This window comes from Myxocyprinus asiaticus, chromosome 16, assembly GCF_019703515.2.
Source record: "Myxocyprinus asiaticus isolate MX2 ecotype Aquarium Trade chromosome 16, UBuf_Myxa_2, whole genome shotgun sequence".
Taxonomy (NCBI): Eukaryota; Metazoa; Chordata; class Actinopteri; order Cypriniformes; family Catostomidae; genus Myxocyprinus; species Myxocyprinus asiaticus.
The window spans coordinates 15,193,175-15,211,326 of NC_059359.1; the positions used below are offsets into that span (position 1 = coordinate 15,193,175).

Sequence of the window (18,152 nt, forward strand, 5' to 3'; positions counted from 1 at the left end):
AATATAGAACACCTGTGTCCTAATATCCACTTACACACCGCCGTGTTCAATACATTTGAAGAGCTTTTATGGTTTTATTTATCCCCCACTGTGCTTTTATTTTATAAAATCACATTCCCGGAAGTCTCGCGATATGTTTACGGGGCTCCGTTATAGCCAGAAGAGGTGCCTGTAAAAGCAACAACATCAACATACAGGGGCTTTTGCATATTTCCATTTCAAGAATGTCGAAGATGGTAAGATAGTACAAAGTCATTTTGATCAGGTAATCAAAATCACGACATCTATCACAGTTTAATGAATTAAAGGGGAAAAGAATAAGACGTGTTTTGGCACGAATGTTTACTTGCTAGCTGCTAACATGATAAGTTGAAGCTGTGTGCTGATTAATTACAATAACCGTGATATCTTTCAAACTAAAGTGAAGACTTATTCATCTAAATAACTACATGTATTATTACTATTTCATCGCCACTTCTCTAGATGGTTTAACGTTAATCTCAGTCGACATATCTGCCTAAATCCGTTAGCCTGTGTAGCAAATGACAGATCTTAAATGATTACAGCCTGCAAGTTGTTGGATTTGACATTTTGGTTATGTGTTCTGTAATTTGTTTTTTATTTATTTATTTATTTATTATTTTAATTTTTTTATTTTTTTTAATTTTTTTTATTATTATTATTTTTTATATATCTGATTTGTAGTTGTTTTATAAACGCTATACCTTAATAAATATAAATTTGGCTAATTGATTGCTGACAATTTCGAATCCGTCATATTCACCTAGGTAATTATTACGAAACCTGTCAGAAATGTCCTTGTCATATTTAACCCCAAATCAATACAAAAAATGTGGTTTTATATTTTACATAAAGAAAATGAAGCCTATACATAGGACGATTGTTTTGTTTTTTGTATTTTTTTTTTGTTTGTTTGTTTTTTTTCTTTTTTTTCTTTTTTTTATAATTATTTGTTTGTACAAATAAAATAATGTAATTGTGATATAGCCTTTATTTTCTATATGCCATATATATATATATATATATATTAGAGCCCGACCGATATGGGATTTTTGAGACCGATACTGATTTTAGAGGGGGAAAATTACCGATATGGTGGCCGATATAGCTAATTTTTTAGCTGGAATGAAAACAGACCTTTTCTATGTGGATTGTTCACCGATATGCCTATGCAAAGGTACTCAGAAGGCTGCTTTCTTAAATATTTTTATCAAAGAATATTTTACATTATTATTATACATATATATTCATATATACATATATATTATACATAAAAAATACAATAAATAGCTTAATGAACATCAGTACTGTATGTTTAGTATCAGTCAATTGCTGACCATTTAAATAAAGAATAAATAAAAATACAATAAATAGCTAAATAAAAATCAGTACTGTATGTTTAGTATCAGTCAATAGCTGACCATTAAAATAAAGAATAAATTCAAATAAAATATCAGGGGCCGGTTGCACCAGCTATGCGTACGTTACAAATTAGCCTAGTTGTGGCTTAAATGGGCACTAAGTCAAAATGTATGCACTACTAAATATTTGAGGGTTGCACCATTACATTTATATAGGACGTAACCCTATGTATAAACAAAATATTTACAGAAGCCTCCGACCAGGAGCAACTGATGGAATAAAAAACAGACTCACTTAATGACATCAGTGAGCTCATGTTTTGGTTGACAGGCATCAGTCCTTTCGACATATATGATGGTGTTGGCATTTACACTCGTTTACATTTACGAGAGAGAGAAAAAAAAATGTATTTTTAAGTGGCTCTTCAGTATGAAACCGATCTAACGGTGCGGTTTTTAGGGTGCGTCGCTCAGTTTCAAGTTTCAACACATTCAAAATATATATATAGGATATTAAAATGAATAAATGTCTATTTTTCCAGCCTGTTGTATTAGTATTTATCACCCCTTATTTATTTTAGATACAGTTCCTATATATTATTATTTACACAGAGCAAATATATTTATCAAATCTACTTTTATTATGTATCCTATATTAATGTCTGGAAAACCAGACTTTTAAATATTACATTTTATAAATGCAACGACTGGAATTGTTCAGATGAAGGGGGTACCAAACTGTGAATCCTGAACAAAACAGTTTCGTGAATACATGTTTACACGCTGACAAGCAATGAAAGTAGCTACGTGATTAGCTAGTTAGCTATATAAGCTCGTTGCCACGGAGAGCAAAAGATGGACTTTATTTACTTTCCAGCATTGTGTCTCACCGACTAGGTAACAATGTAGTGTGAAATCAACACTCACCACACACAATCCACCACCAATTGCTCTGATGTTTACCTTTCAGTCTGCTACATTACTGACTGCACTGACAAACTATAGCTGGCTAACAGCAAACAGATGTGATAAACATGAGTGACATGGTTGTCAGGGACAGGGTTAACATTATATTAGTTATATAAAATGATGGGGTCATTGTTTATTAACTTTACAGTATGTATTTCACAAACTAGTTAGCAATTTAACAGAAGAGACCGCTGAACTCCGCCCTGTCTGCAGAGCCACCGTCAGTTCAGCTCTGTAAACAGTGGAGTCGGAGTGTGCTCTGCTGGACAAACTACGTTATGAAACCAATTCTAAAGCATTGTTTTCTGCATTATATGTTCTGAAAAAAGTTTTCGTATCTGCGCATATCAGTATACATACAGCGATACCGATATATCAGTGAAAGGCTAATATCGGCCGATAATATCAGCCGACTGATATATCGGTTGGTCACTAATATATATATATATATATAGATATATATATATATAGATATAGATAGATATATATATAAATGGCATATAAAAAATGAAGACTATTTAGGGCTTTTTCTTTATTATTTTCATGACAACGCACATTTTGCCCCCAATTCACATTATATAATATATATAATTCACATTAAATATATATATTTATTTATTTATGCAATTTTATTATTATTTCCTTAACTTTTTATTTTTGTTGGAGTAAAATAGGCCTATGACATTTTATTAACAGATCTTGTGAGAGTCTCCCACCTCCTACTAGTAATTGTATAAACTGATTAACACTCATTTCTTTATATTTAACCTTTAAGGTCAACTTCTCTTTTTGTATTTGCTGTAATTTTAGTTTGTAAACCTTGATACACCCTATGACATGCATTTATATAATTTAACACTTCTGTTGTTTAAAAATAATGACAACTGTTGTTGTCAGGTTAAAAATTACCCACATATAGAGTTCAGTATATTTTCAGTAGGTTTACAGCACACTTACCTATTAATTATGAACATTAACATTGGCATAGGCTTAACTACATGTACACATTAAATCCTTGACTTTACTGTAAGGGTTTACAGTTCTTAAAATAAGCTGATACTTAGATTACTTAGAAATTGTATTTATTTGAAAGAAAAACAAATCTTAGTTTATATTATGCAGTATTACCAACTAAAGGAATATTGCAAAAAAGAACATGTATTATTGTACAACAAATACATTGTCAGCATTGTCAAATCAGCATTGTGCAGCTGAACAACTACAAACAACTGAGTGTGTGTGTGCGTCCATGCGCACTACACACAGTTTTGACAGTATGTGTAGGTGTGTGTATAATATCTGCAAATGTTAACCCTATAAAGCTATGCGTGTTGTATTTCATACATGATTTTCTAAAGCCTCTACATCATCAACATGATAAATAATTTGCTGAAACCCAGCTGTATGCAATGTATTGGATGTCTATTGCCCCATGGTAAAAGTTTCTGTACTTCTGGAAGTAGAAGACTTTGTAATATAATTTCTAAAATGGCCGTCTTCTTTTTATGCACAAGTCTTTGCTGGTGAAATCTTTGCTGATTTTGATAACCTTAAAGTAACAATAATGTTTATTATCTCTTTAACAGAGAGAGAGAGATCGAGACTGTGACACTCTTAATTCAAGAGAAGCTTCACAGCTGCATTGAAAGCCTGCATTATTTACCCCTGGGTCAGATTTGACCCGAACATAAAAGGTTGAGACAAAATGTTTGACATTCCATAAACAAATATAAAAAAAAATTTTTTATACATATTTATTTAGACAATGTTGAGGATAACCAAAAAATGTTTTTACCAAATTTAAGATTAAGATTAGTTTTTCACTGTTTTTAACTCTTAAACAGGTCAAAAAATGACCTAAACGTAAATGGAGGGTTAAATATTACTTGAATTTATATAGTTCTTCATCAAGTCATGGGTAGATTAAAACGATGCACTATATGAAATGCGTTGACTCAACTTAATCTTCTTTAATACCTCTTTTTCCAGCAGAATAGTTGTGATTCTGGCTCTTGACGGATATCTCTTGACTGGCATAGTATGACCCAATATCCAACACAGACTAGTCGCTCTAACTTCTACACTGTTGTGAAAGCAGAAGCCTCTTCAACACCACCCCTCTCCACCAACATGGCCAGCAGTACAGTCGCTCCAGGCAAAGTTCCAGGCACCCCTGGGCCAGCAGGGAGACTAAGTCCTGAAGGAACTCAGGTGAGGCACTTCAGCAAACAGAATGTATTAGGTTTTGGTTTAATTGGTTTATGAATTTAGGATGTAATATTCATCCTTCTAGGTGCTTAGTAAGAAGAAGCTGCAGGATCTTGTGCGGGAAATTGACCCTAATGAGCAACTCGATGAGGATGTGGAGGAGGTAATTATGATTATTATCTCTTTTGTTTCTTGTTGATCATATATATTTAGCTGTTGTGATGATAGATTTATCTTTTTATTTTTTTTTTAAGATTTAGGCTACTAAATTTGACTTGCTTTCTGAGTGCTCTGTGACTAAGCATGCAGTGGGATCTTTTGTGGACCTGTTTTCTAAGTTTCAAAAGTCTCTATTAAGAAAGTGAGTCGGTTTGTGCCGATGCTTTGTTGGCAGACTGAAAATTGACTTGACCTTGACTGTCACTGTGCTGTTGTCTGTTGACCTGAGTCATTTCCCCTTTACTCAGATGCTCTTGCAAATTGCTGATGACTTCATTGAGAGTGTGGTGACTGCTGCATGCCAGCTTGCCCGACACAGAAAATCAAACACTCTTGAAGTGAAGGATGTCCAGCTGCACCTTGGTGAGGGTCTTGCTTTGGTATATTTTCCCCTTTTTTCAGGCAGAGTGATCTAACTTCTTAACATAGAAGTGTCTGAATATTTTATATCTTGTATAATTAACCTCCTGAGACCCAAGCGTGACTGCTGTGTGCATTTTCCATTTCCCTTTTTCAATTTGTAACTAGTAGCCTTTAAGAAATATGCAGTTGTTTTTTTATGTGGACATATGTGGACAGTGGGACTAAGTTGTGAAATTGTAAATAATACCAAGCTATAGAAAGTCAGATTTAAAAAAAAAAATCTAATTGTTTGATGTTTCCAGGAGTGTTGGTTATTCATATTTTTGAGACATTACAGACATCAGAAATTAGCATAAATAATTCTGATTCAAAGTAATGGCCAGCATCATCCAATCACTGCCAACCATGTTAAAATAAAAACTTGTATGAAAAAAAACTGAATCTATGTACTGATTACCATTGTCCTGTGTCTGCCAAACATGTAGGAAGTTAATAGGAAGTTTGTATTGAATGCACTTCGCTGCATAGAGAGCTATAGGATGCTCCCTTGCTCCCTATTTAGAGAATGACCTAACCTCCAGTGTACTGTCTGTTTGCACCGGTCTCAGAACAGTACGAAATGCACATTATTTTCATCTTAACTCCATATACAGCCTCTGAAAACCACATTTTCCAGCATTTGGATGCATCCATTTATTGTGTTTAATGTGATAATGCACAGTGAATATAGTATATTTTAAATGAAAATGAGCATACAGTCCACGTACGTGGCCATTTTTTTTTTAACAACTTGCTGTTTTCATGATAAACCACGAAAAATTAAAAAATGGCATATCGAATGAAACTAGAGACTAATCTTTTGACTTTGTGTGAAACAGGTTTCAATAACTTAATTGGGTTTCTTACCAGACGTAGTTTTGTTGGCTTTTCTCCCAAAGACAAACTCCGCTGTGATTGACGCCATGTTGTTTGGTCATATGACTCTGTACGTCGAAAGTTTAACAATTTACTGACAGCCCAGAGTCTCCTGAACTGAGATCAGTTGGTTTAAATGAAATGAAATTATGTGTTGTGAATAGTGAAGCCAAAATACAACGTCCACGCGAGTGGACACATATTCGCACAAGGTCAATAAACTTATTTATTTCAGTCTAATCTATCTTTAAAAGAGCATATACTATGTATTGTAGTGTCCATGTTTGTATAACATTTATGCTAATAGATGGTATGATGGTCATCTATCAAAGGAATTCTGTTAATACAGTGTGTTATCCAACATTACATTACAGAACGACAGTGGAACATGTGGATTCCTGGCTTTGGCTCAGATGAGATCCGGCCGTATAAGAAGGCATGCACCACAGAAGCCCACAAACAGGTCAGCCATCCGTCACATGCACATACACTGCCCCCTCTTTGAATAACTTAAAGACAAATAAATCAACAATTTGAAATACACATGACTTGTATTCCTAAATATCTGTTTTTGTTCTTTCAGAGAATGGCATTGATCCGCAAAACAACCAAAAAGTAGCAAGATCTGGAGCATCAGTGTTTTTTTTTTACATTTTACTCCTGCAAATTTTGGAAGTGGGGTGGGTTTAAACCTATAAATATTATGTTAATCACAGGAGCAGAATGCATTGTTACAGTACAGGTCTGTTGACAGTTCACACATTCGAAATGTGCAGGTATTTATATAATTCGACTGTGCGAATATGCGTTAGAAACACCTTGTTAGCATTTTATTGTGTACCTTTTCAGGTCTCTGGCTTGGTGCTATATTGGGGTGTTTATTATATGGTAGGGATCTCACAGACTCACTGAGTCTTTTATTGTTTTACCCACAAACCACATTTTCAATTATTGTACATATATGGCTGAATAGTCATTTGAGTCACACAACCTTTGCTCAGCTCTAGCTGTCCACCTGTGACAATTACCATGTGTCTTCTGTTTTGTTTATAGTGTTCAGCGTTACAGAACTTGTCGTTTAAGGAATACTTAATAGAATAGAACAAGAAATGCTAAGTGTGTGACTTTCTAAAGGTAAAGAGTCATTTTTACCAAATAAATACCACTTCCCTTGTAATCAATTGTTTTGGATGGGAAATTGGATTTCTGAACTAGTGACCATGCAAAGTTTAATCAATTAGCAGGGATTATATATTTGTGAAGCGTTTGGGCAATGGTGTCACTTTGCTGTAGTTTTGGAGGGGGAGGGGGGTGGTATTGCAGATCTCTGTGGGGTTTGGTATAAACTGGATTTTGTTTTGGTCGTATATCCCAGTGTTTTACAGTCTCCTGTTTTTCTTGAAAAAAAAATAAAGACTAATAATTGTGATTTATTCATACAGAACTAAAAAAAGACAAATAATTGTGATTCATTCACACTGAACACTCTTAACAAGTTGTGATGGCTATTTCTGAAAAGTTACAGCAATATGTCGACTGAAAGTCAACTCTAAATATGTAAATACCCTTTATATGTCTCCTATTTTAGCAAGTCCTTTACAAATGTATAGGATTAGCTCTCAGATACCTTTCTCAGAATGTTAAGCAATTATGAATTCTTTCCAGAAGTCTGCATTAATGGTACCCTTTCTGATTCACCAACAATAAATTAATATTTGTGAAACTATGGATCCAGGCACTAGTGGAAAACAAACATCACTTTATATCAACAGTTGATGCAATACTACTGATGACGCCACAATAATGGACTACACGTACTGTTAAATCAAGAAATATGAACAAACATTTGGAGGATAAATTGTGATGTTATTTCAAATGTGGTTTGCATATGTTGAAATCTTATGTAGAGATGCAAATATGATCCATGCTATGTGGAAAGACCTGGCCATTCTACTTATGAGCAAATTGTCTTAAACCTTAAAGGTTTGAGGCCTGCTTGTATGAGTCAGTCTTGTCCATCCTGCTCCAACAATGAGTGTTATAAGACAGGTCTAGTTAAGGCAGTAATAGCAACATGTTGTGAATTAGCAGGCACAGCTCTTGTTTTTCTCAGCAGGTTCATTGTTCTGGGTTTTCTGGAGTGTTTCTCTAGCAGGAGCTGAGCTCTTGACACCGTCCCATCCCTCACGCAACTCCACCTCTCCACTTTTGAAGCCCTGATAAATACGCCGGGTCAACAGGTCAAATGCCTCCTTCACATTGTGACCTGTTTTGGCCGAGGCCTCAATGTATGGTGCGCCTAACTGGCTTGCAAGTCTTTCGGCCTCAGATTGGTCCACCTCCCGCTCTCCAGCCTGAAGTCGGTCACTCTTGTGTCCAACCAAAACGAAGAGCACAGTGTACGGTTGTACTCGCTCACACACCTCTGCGTGCCACTGCCGCACATGCTCAAAAGAGGCGCGGTTGCCCAGGTCAAACACCAGCAGACCTCCGACTGAGTTACGGTAGTAGGAGCGGGTCACAGACCTGAAAGCATAGTATAGTTGAAGAAGAGTTTCCACCCCTTAGTCATGTCCAGAATGTTAGCTGTTTCCACTGTCAGCTGAACGTCGTACTTGTACTGTAATTTAGCTGACATTTATACAGTGACAGTCCCAGTGACAGTAAGCTGAGAGTGTCTGCCTCAATGGTCATTTATAGACCTCATGTATCACTTAATGGGTTTAAACCTAAAACCCTTCAGTAACAAACACATTTTTGTAAGACATTTGCCACTTCAGATGTGGTTTCTGAGTCGTTTTTGCACTGTGAAGATGGCTTATTACAAAATACGTTTTTTAATCATTAAAAATAAATTCATACTTCTTTTTGCAAGTCATTGGAAGATTTAGCGGGCCTGGTTGTGGATTTGCAAAACATTGGATGGCAGGGTAAAACTCATTCATATTTCAGAGGAAAGCGCTTCCTGGTTGGTTAGGTTTAGGCTTGGGTTGGGTTGGGTTGTAGTTTCTCCGACCAATTATGAGCGCTTTTATTATGAAAGTTACTGATTCATCCAATTAGGTAAAGCTTTCTTCCTGACTATAAATGACTATTGCTGCATGACCATGTAACATTTCGGAAATTCATGGCCTGGTTGCATGACAACAGCCCTGCACATGGGTGCCAACAGCAATGATTGAGCTACCCTCTCTTGCAATATCACATAGAACAGATTATTGCTCAACCAACTAGATTAATTTATGTTTTTCAAAGGCACTAGGTAAGATCTTTGACAAAAGTCTTGCAGTCTGTTCAGGAAATTCCCTTCCAGTTGAGGAAAGCATGAGTTCTGAAATGCACTTGAATACATCATCTTTGAGCTTGAGTCACAGTGGTATAAAACAAACAGGAGCTGCCCTAAATGGCTCTGTTACAAGAATAAAAATTAAGAAGCAGTCAGTGTTAAAGGAATGTTTCGGGTTCAATGCAAGTTAAGCTCAATCAACAGCATTTTTGGCATAATGTACATTACCACAAAACTTCATTTAAACTTGTCCCTACTTTTTTTTTTTTTTTTTTTTAAAGGAGGGTTACATGTAGGCACTTACAATAGAAGTGAAAGGGGCAAAACCATCCATCCGTCCATCCATCCTCTAAAGCCGCTTGTCCTATATAGGGTTTGCGGGTAGTGCTGGAGCCTGTCCCAGCTAACCGTAAATGTTAAAATACTCACTGTTTCAAAAGTATAGCCACAAGACGTTAACAATATGCATGTTAACATGAAAAAATCGCTTACTAAGCTTTACTGTGTAAAGGTACAATTTTACAACTTCGTTGCCCTGAAAACATAACACTGTTAACAATAATCCCGCAAAAACAACGATTTGAACAATTTTACAGCTTAAATAATACGAGTTAAGCCTTTAAAATTGACCCCATTCACTTACATTGTGCGTGCCTCACTGTAAACTTGATTCTTGTTTTTTTTTTTTTTTTTTAAGAAAATGAGGTCGAAATGTATTTTTGTGTTAATCAACATTATGCTGTTGATTGAGCTTAACTTTTATTGAACCTGGAATATTACTTTAAAGTCAACCATGCAGACCAAAGAATTCCTTACTATGGTGTAAAGACTGGCAACATACTTCCTGGAAGAATACTTCAAACCTGATACTGTGATGAGTAATACATTTCAAAATATCTTATTTTTAAGAAACAAGGGTACTTCTCTAAACCTTTTTAGCTGCAGAATTTGAAAGGGTAAAATAGTCTCTATGTATTCTTATTTTGTCCCGAATAGAAAAGTATATGCATAGGAGAATGTACATTTTGGTTCATGGTAGGACTTTTTGAACAGCTTTAGAGCAACAGGTAAAAAGACTGTTAGGGTTGAAGAGAATGTAGATGCTGTGTTTTCTCTCTGCTTACCTAAACCTCTCCTGACCAGCTGTATCCCAGAACTGCAGTTTCACTCTCACACCAGGCTCCACCTCTAGGAAATGTACATAGAAGTCCACACCGATGGTCTGGTTTATGCACTCCAGAAACAGGTCCTCTGTGTAGCGCTTCAGCATGGATGACTTGCCCACTGTGGAGTCTCCTAGCATGATGATTCGAAACTGGTACTGCCACAAAGTAAGATCCATGACTCTTGAACCAGTGTACCACTAACAGGATGAAAAGCAAGGCTAGGTTTGACTTACTCGCCACTCTTTTTCAAGAGAAGGTGGCAGTCCACCAGGATCCTTGGAGGTCTGAGAAGGTGCAGAGAGCTTCTTACCTTATAGAGGGTATTCAGCAGTCAAATGTAGAAGTTCACATTTTAAACATAGGTAGAGATATGCCCATACTTTGCCAGGTTTTTCTGAACACGCATGCCAAGAGCAGCGTTTTTGTTTCAGCGCTGTGTGGGTGGGACCTTACAGTGTTGATCTGCTTTTAAAATCTTTGCCTGTTCATACTTGTAAGTGGGAGGGATTTATAAAAAGGTGGGGTTTATAAAAGAACAGTAGAACGCTTAGGAATTTTTTCCTTGGCCAGCCTTGGCCAGAGGGAGTGAGCATGCAGTTTCATATCAGGACAAGCCCAGCATTTCCTGTTGTGGCTGGTTCATGTAATATGCAAGCACACAAAAAAAGAAAAAGAAAAATTATATTTCTCAATAGATCCAACATGAGAATGCTCCCACCCAGGTCATACCCTTTGAAGATTACTAGAAAACCTCCAATGTAATGATAAAATTGTATCATGCAGCATTCACTGGATTCTTCAGGTACATTCCAACAGCTACAATGCAGCATCACTGGCAGTTGCTGAGCAATTCTCACAGTATTCCCCACCAATGTGAACTACAGGTCAGTTTGCATCTGAAAGTTTCTATAATCATGATATTTTCCAAACAGGAGGTGGACAACAATGGTACCACTTCCAAAGGACACATATAAACAGACAATTTAGGTGGGCTTGGGCCTTAAAAATGGACAAATATAGTCATATAGTTTCAGTTGGTTTGCAGACACTTTAGTGTTTGGATAATGGTTATGACTCCGGTAAGGCTTCAATTTATTACCTTCCACAGTGTTTCACTACTAAAGGTGTTTGTATATACAGAAGCATAAAAGAACATTCATTATACATTGTTCAGACATTTGACATAAAAGTCATACCAGGTCAACAAGGGTGGGGATCCAGTGAAGCAGAATAAATGTCCATTATTTAATGAGAGAGAGAGAGATCAGAATAAAAACAGAACTCTCAGTATTATTATTCTAAGCTCCAATAGACTTAAAGTAAAAGTAAGTCATTTTTTACTCACCCTTGATACAGGTGCTGTTAAGTCTTATATATGTAAGCTCCACATTTTTTGCAGCATTTCTCTCACCACACCTGAATGTAACAACATGCATTTTCTTGATGGCCACTAGGAGGAGCAATTTTTTTCTCAAGGCACATGGTTTTGCATAGCACATGACTGTATCATTTTGCAAGTCTTCTGAAGGCAAATGGTTTTGATGAGAAACAACATAGAAAATAATCATTGTTCAGTGAAAATCTTGATGTCCGTTGCACGTTCATGAGTGCATGAGAGAAGCTCGTTTATGGTGGCATGCTTGTTCATGCGAGAATTTATGTTGTTTTCACATATATGTTCTCTCATAAACATGTGAGCCACTTTGAACAAGCTATTCTCATGAATGTGAAACAGACGTCAACATTTTAACTGAACCCAAACAAAACAACAAAACTGAAAAGTATTATTTTGTGTTTTGCATAAGAAAGAAAGTCATACCTTACAAACTCCATCTGGCTGTTTGTAAGGAAGAACTCACCTGGTGTGTGTGCTTCTTCAGAGTATTGAGCGCTGTCTCTGCCCTGAACAGAAAGGCATGGTTCACTGTGTTAGAGCTTGTTGCTGTGATGATCAGACCACAATGTACCGCCGAAACTGATGATCGATCATTGCTGTCACTTCTGAGTACTCTAGTACTCATGCCCATCCCTAGTTTGGAATAACATGAGGGTGTGCAACTGATTTTTGGGTGAACTATCCCTTTTAGTGTAGAAATGCTGTGTATTCTAATTGCTTACCAAAAGCTTCTATGACCAGGTGTATCCCAAAGTGTTTCACTATGGGAGAGTGTAATGGTCGCCGAAATGCTCTCTGGATCAAGCCTTTTGTGCAGCGCTCCAGCAAGCATGACTTGATCACATTATTTTCACCTAGCAAGATGATTTTAAACAGGTACTTCCACTGAGTGACATCCATGACTGTTACATAACTGCAAACCAGAGAAGCAGACCAACAGGATGAACAACTTACTTGCCACTCTTTCTCAACAGAGGAAGAGCTTTACTGCACCAAGATCTTTGGAGGTCTGACCAGAACCCCTTAAATTATTGATGATATTCAGCAGACCACATTTCACTTTTAAACATTTGCAGATGTCAGCAAATATTTCTTCAGTCTTCACATTTCTTGTCAGACTCATACCTGTCTGATTCTTAACTGTGTTGATCTGGTGTGGGGTTTATGCGAGAATTAAGCATCTGCAAGTTTCCATATTTATTTGGTATGCAGTAATGCCATTTAGTTAATAGTAGTCATGTACTGAAACTGTTACTTAAAAATACATCATATACGTTGTCATTATAATTTTTATAAAAGTTTTTTTTTTTTTCATTACACTGCAGGCTATTGGATACGAGCTTGTTAGTTTCTCTGCCCTTTGGTCATCAATTCACAATGTATTGACTGACATGCATTGAACATTGCACATAATATTTTACCAATATAAGAACCGGTATAAGGACCAATACAGATACCAGTTCCAACAAAGTAAGTCCCTTTGAACACAGACAGGACAATTTACATGAATAAATACATAAATAAATCCACAATTCGAGTGTTTTATGAGTACTTGTGCAGTGTATTTACTTTGTTTGCAGTTATAATTATTTTATGCCTCCTGTAAGGCTTTAATTTTATTACAGCCGATGTGAAGTGTTATATATGTAGGTATTTTTGTGTAGCATGTCCTTCTCCTAATTTTAACATCATGCTTTTGTTTTTTCATGGCCACTAGGACGAGTGTAATCTTTCTCTTTGTGAATAACTCCACAAATCCAGAAATTCTAAAGAGTTCAAGCTTTTCTGCAACTCTTGGCAGTTCAGTGCTTTTTTTTTCTGTGGTTGATGAGCAAGTCAAGTCAATTTTATTTGTATAGCACTTTTCACAACACACATCGTTTCAAAGTAGCTTTACAGAAAATTATGCAGAAACAGAAAATTATGCATTGTGCACTCATTGTGCATTTAAATGAATAACACAATTGAAAATCATGCTTTAAAAATTTTCTGTAAGTAGTTTTTCACTTTTCAACAGAAAATAATTAAAAGTATACGTTAACACAATATTTGACGTATGTACTGACAGACGTTTTTATTCAAAGCGACTAAGTCTTTTTAAAATATAAATATCCACTTTCAAACAGCCCTCCTAAGTGCCCTTCTTTCATAAGAGTACTTCTTTTTTTTTTTTTTTTTTTGGCGATTCACATTCTTCGTGCGTATTGCCACCTACTGGGCAGGGAGGAAAATGTATAGTAGAAAAGGACTTAAATATTGATCTGTTTCTCACCCACACCTATCATATTGCTTCTGAAGACACTGATTTAACCACTGGAGTCTTATGCTGGCTTTATGTGGTTTTATGAGTTTCAAAGTTTTGGATCACGTTGACTTGCATTGTATGGACCTACAGAGCTGAGATATTCTTCTAAAAATCTTTGTTTGTGTTCAGCAGAAGAAAGAAAGTCATATACATCTGGGATTTCATGAGGGTGAGTAAATGATAGAATTTTTATTTTGGGGTGAACTATTCATTTAAAGGAGAAAACACGAGTCACTGATTATTATGTCAGTACATGCCAGTGTCAGTATACACTGCATGCACAATTATTAGGCAAGTGAGTATTCTGATCTTATCATTATTTCCATGCACATTTTCCAACTCCAAACCATATAAACTTGAATGCTTATTGGATTCAATCATTTTCAGGTGATATGTATTTGTGTAATGAGGGAGGGTGTGGCGAAAGTGACTAACACCTTATATCAAGGTGTGCATAATTATTAGGCAGCTTCATTACCTCAGATAAAATGGGCCAAAAAAGAGATTTAACTGACACTGAAAAGTCAATTTTTTTTAAATGCCTTTCAGACGGATGCAACACTCTTGAAATAGTTAAACTACTGAGGCGTAACCGCCGGACAATCAAACGTTTTGTTGCGAATAGTCAACTGGGGCGCAAAAAACGTATGGAGAAGAACAGGCGCAAATTAATTGCAAAAGACTTATTACTTATTAAAGAATTAAATGTGAAGCTACCATGAACCCATTATCCTCCAGTGCCACCATATTCCAGAACTGCAGCCTACCTGTAGTGTCCAGAAGTACAAGGTGCCAAGTGCTCAGAGACATGGCCAAGGTCAAGAAGGCTGAAACATGACCACCACTGAATAAGATTCACAAGCTGAAGCATAAAGATTGGGCAATGAAATACCTGAAGACTGATTTTTCAAAGGTTTTATGGACCGATGAAATGAGAGTGACTCTTGATGGACCAGATGGATAGGCCCGTGGCTGGATCACTAATGGACACAGGGCACCACTTCGAATCAGGCACCAGCAATTTGTAGGAGGGGTACTGGTATGGGCTGCTATCATTAAGGATGAGGTAGTTGGACCATTTCGAGTTGAAGATGGACTGAAACTCAACTCCCAAACCTACAGCCAGTTTCTGGAAAGTATTTTCTTCAAGAAGTGGTACATGAAGAAGTCCTCGGCATTCAAGAGGGCCAAGATATTTATGCAGGACAATGCTCCATCACATGCATCCAAGTACTCCACTGCTTGGCTTAGCCAGCAAGGGCCTAAAAGTGACTTGACTTGGCCCCCTTCCTCACCTGACTTGAATCCTATTGAGAACTTGTGGGCCCTTCTCAAACGTGAGATTTACAGTAAGGGAAGACAATACACCTCTTTGAACAGCATTTGGGAGGCTGTGGTTGCTGCTTCAGCGAAGGATGATTGTGAACAGATCAAGAAACTGACAGACTCCATGGATGGAAGGCTCATGGCAATTATTGAAAAGAAGGGTGGCTATATTGGTCACTGAATATTTTTGAAAGGCCAGAAATTTTATTTAATTGTAATTTTGTGTTACTTATTTGTTGCACTTACTCTAAAAATTGAGAATAAACAATTGAGTTGGGAGAAATTATTTGTGTAATTTAGTTGCCTAATAATTGTGCACACTTATATATGTATATATATTATATATTAATAATGCTTATTAATTGGATTAAATCAACCTTCAAGATTTGGTACGAAAAATTTAATTTTCAAGTTTATTTAATACACGTACAAAATGAAAAACATTTTTACTTGAGTGGTTTCAAATCACACAGACACATCCGTACATTCTGATTAGTTAAAGACACATATAGCCTACTGTAGGTTCAGTGGTGAACTGAATAAACATTACAAATCATTTCTCCCATGTTCTAAAATTTTACTAGAGCTAAATGTTGTAAATTAAGAGGCACAGCATTTGTTATCTTCAGCAGGCACGTCGTTATTGTTCTTTGTGGAGCATGTAACCCCGGCCTGCACCTCTCCTTGCAAAATGCCTTGATAAATGTGCCGGGTCAACATCTCGAAACTCTCCACCACATTGTGACCCGTTTTGGCTGAAGCCTCGATGTACTGCGCTCCGAATTCGCTTGCGAGTAGTTCTGCCTCCTCTCGAGTCACTTCCCACTCGTTTCGGTCGCTTTTATGTCCCACTAGCACGAAGTGAGCAGTATGTGGATGCAGGCTCTTGATCAACTCTGTGTGCCAACGCTTAAGGTAGCTGAAAGAGTTATAATCGCTGAGGTCAAACACCAGCAGACATCCAGCTGAGTTATGTACGTAAACGTGCATCATGGTCCTGAAAACATGAGAACTCATCAAAATTAGTTTTTTTACAACATACATTCTGAATATCCATCATATCCGATATGTTGGATGTTTCAAAAGCAATTGAATTGGGTTGTTGTCATCAGTAGCGGTTCTAGCTTGTATGGTGCCCTGGGCGAAACCCGCTTCATGCCCCCCCCCCACAAGATGTCGCCCATGCCTAAATCTGCCACGCATGTCGTTAAGTAGGCTGCGGATTACAACTAAACTAAAAAACCCAACAATGAATCCCACAATGATAACATCACTGTGGATATCTACATCAGCCAAAGAACAGCCAAAAACTAAAATGACATACTTAAATACACAAAGATATTCCGTGTTCGATACAAGTTAAGCTCAGTTGACAGCATTTGTAACATAATATTGATTACCACAAAAATTAATTTCGACTCGTCCCTCCTTTTCTTTAAATGTAGCAAAAAAATGTGGGTTACTGAGGCACTTAAAATGGAAGCGAATGGGGCCCATCTGTAAACATAAAAGAACAGCACTATTTCAAAATTATAGCCACAAGACTTAAACTAAATGTGTGTTAACATGATTTTAGTGTGATAAAATCGCTTACTAACCATTTCTGTGTAAAGTTATAACCAATTTTACGATATAATGTAACTTGTATCGTCAAGTTATAGCCATGATGATATGTCTACAAGCCCTAAAACGACTGTAAAAGTGACAATTTAAACAACTTTACAGCTCAAATAATACATGAATTTTAACAGAAGAATTAATGTATGTGCTTTTATAAAATTATAAGCTTCACATTTCTGCCTTTAAACCCTCCAGAAATTGGCCCCATTCACTTCCATTGTAAGTGCCTAACTGTGACCTTGATTTTTGCTTTTTTTTTTTAAAGGAACAACATGAGGTTGAGTAAATGATGGCTAAACTTTCATTTTTAGATAAACTCCTAAATCTCTTTATATGAATCACAAAATGTTTTCATTTTATCAGTTCACCTCATATTAATATTTTGCACAGTTTTAAAAAAAATAGGTAATAGGTTAATGGAATCATGAAGAGTGTGCAAATGCGTGTTATTCTCAATGCTCACCTGAAGAACTCAAGACCAGGTGTATCGAAAAGCTGCAGTTTCACTATGACCCCTGGCTCCACCTCTAAGTAGTGAATACTTAAGCCCGTTACAATGGTCGCATATATATGCTCCGGAAACAAGCCCTTTATGTAGCGCTCCAGCAAGCATGACTTTCTCACATTATCGCAACCTAGCATGATGATTTTAAACTGGTATTTCCATCGAGAGACATCCATGACTGCGAAAGGATTGGAAAACAGACCAAGACCAAGAGAATCAATGACTTTACTTGCCACTCTTTGTCAACAGAGGAAGAGCATTACTGCACCAGGATCCTTGGATGTCTGACCAGAACCCCTTAAATTATTGATAACATTCAGCAGACCACATTTCAATTTAAAACTAAGAAGATGTTAGTCCATATTTCTTCTAACTTGACATTCCTTAGACCCGTATTTGTTTAATTCTCAACAGCAGTGGGACTTTTCAGTGGTTTTACGGAAGTGATTTGTGAGAGGCAGGGTTTATGTGAGAAAAGGAGAACTGAAAGTT

General features: G+C 36.6%; 3 protein-coding genes across 13 annotated transcripts; 1 reads left to right on the forward strand and 2 right to left on the reverse strand.

The window, feature by feature from the left end:
• The first annotated feature begins 106 nt into the window (after positions 1-106).
• On the forward strand, positions 107-7,444 carry LOC127454022 (transcription initiation factor TFIID subunit 12-like). 6 transcript variants are annotated; one of them, XM_051720943.1, is made up of 7 exons: positions 107-265; positions 3,938-4,045; positions 4,341-4,562; positions 4,645-4,722; positions 5,027-5,141; positions 6,431-6,519; positions 6,640-7,442. In XM_051720943.1, the coding sequence occupies exons 3-7, from the start codon at positions 4,392-4,394 to the stop codon at positions 6,673-6,675; spliced, it is 489 nt and encodes a 162-aa protein (XP_051576903.1). In that variant the 5' UTR covers positions 107-265; positions 3,938-4,045; positions 4,341-4,391; the 3' UTR covers positions 6,676-7,442. The 6 variants fall into 6 exon arrangements, with proteins under 6 accessions (XP_051576903.1, XP_051576901.1, XP_051576905.1 ...); XM_051720941.1 differs by having other exon boundaries at positions 4,344-4,562; positions 6,640-7,440; XM_051720945.1 differs by lacking the exon at positions 3,938-4,045 and having other exon boundaries at positions 116-265; positions 4,344-4,562; positions 6,640-7,444.
• Positions 7,445-7,470: 26 nt separating this feature from the next.
• On the reverse strand, positions 7,471-12,769 carry LOC127454020 (ras-related protein Rab-39B-like). Of its 6 annotated transcripts, none has more exons than XM_051720940.1 (6): positions 12,627-12,769; positions 12,368-12,537; positions 11,854-11,924; positions 10,819-11,142; positions 10,467-10,663; positions 7,471-8,582 (listed from the first exon to the last, which is right to left on the reverse strand). In XM_051720940.1, exons 5-6 carry the CDS (start codon positions 10,643-10,645, stop codon positions 8,141-8,143), a joined length of 621 nt encoding a protein of 206 aa, XP_051576900.1. In that variant the 5' UTR covers positions 10,646-10,663; positions 10,819-11,142; positions 11,854-11,924; positions 12,368-12,537; positions 12,627-12,769; the 3' UTR covers positions 7,471-8,140. The 6 variants fall into 6 exon arrangements, with proteins under 6 accessions (XP_051576900.1, XP_051576897.1, XP_051576899.1 ...); XM_051720937.1 differs by having other exon boundaries at positions 10,467-10,705; XM_051720939.1 differs by having other exon boundaries at positions 10,742-11,142.
• A 1,165-nt stretch (positions 12,770-13,934) lies between these two features.
• Positions 13,935-18,116, reverse strand: LOC127454567 (ras-related protein Rab-39A-like). Its single transcript, XM_051721855.1, has 2 exons — positions 17,619-18,116; positions 13,935-16,532 (listed from the first exon to the last, which is right to left on the reverse strand). Exons 1-2 carry the CDS (start codon positions 17,834-17,836, stop codon positions 16,136-16,138), a joined length of 615 nt encoding a protein of 204 aa, XP_051577815.1. The 5' UTR covers positions 17,837-18,116; the 3' UTR covers positions 13,935-16,135.
• Positions 18,117-18,152: the final 36 nt, after the last annotated feature.

Coding starts and splice junctions, on each gene's coding strand:
- LOC127454022 (XM_051720943.1), top strand. CDS start 4,392: ATGACCCAATATCCAACACAGACTAGTCGCTCTAACTTCTACACTGTT. Junction 4,563..4,644: donor TAAGTCCTGAAGGAACTCAG/GTGAGGCACTTC, acceptor TCATCCTTCTAG/GTGCTTAGTAAGAAGAAGCT. Junction 5,142..6,430: donor GGATGTCCAGCTGCACCTTG/GTGAGGGTCTTG, acceptor ATTACATTACAG/AACGACAGTGGAACATGTGG.
- LOC127454020 (XM_051720938.1), bottom strand. CDS start 10,684: ATGGATCTTACTTTGTGGCAGTACCAGTTTCGAATCATCATGCTAGGA. Junction 8,583..10,466: donor GCTGGTCAGGAGAGGTTTAG/GTAAGCAGAGAG, acceptor CTATGCTTTCAG/GTCTGTGACCCGCTCCTACT.
- LOC127454567 (XM_051721855.1), bottom strand. CDS start 17,836: ATGGATGTCTCTCGATGGAAATACCAGTTTAAAATCATCATGCTAGGT. Junction 16,533..17,618: donor CCTGGTCTTGAGTTCTTCAG/GTGAGCATTGAG, acceptor TCATGTTTTCAG/GACCATGATGCACGTTTACG.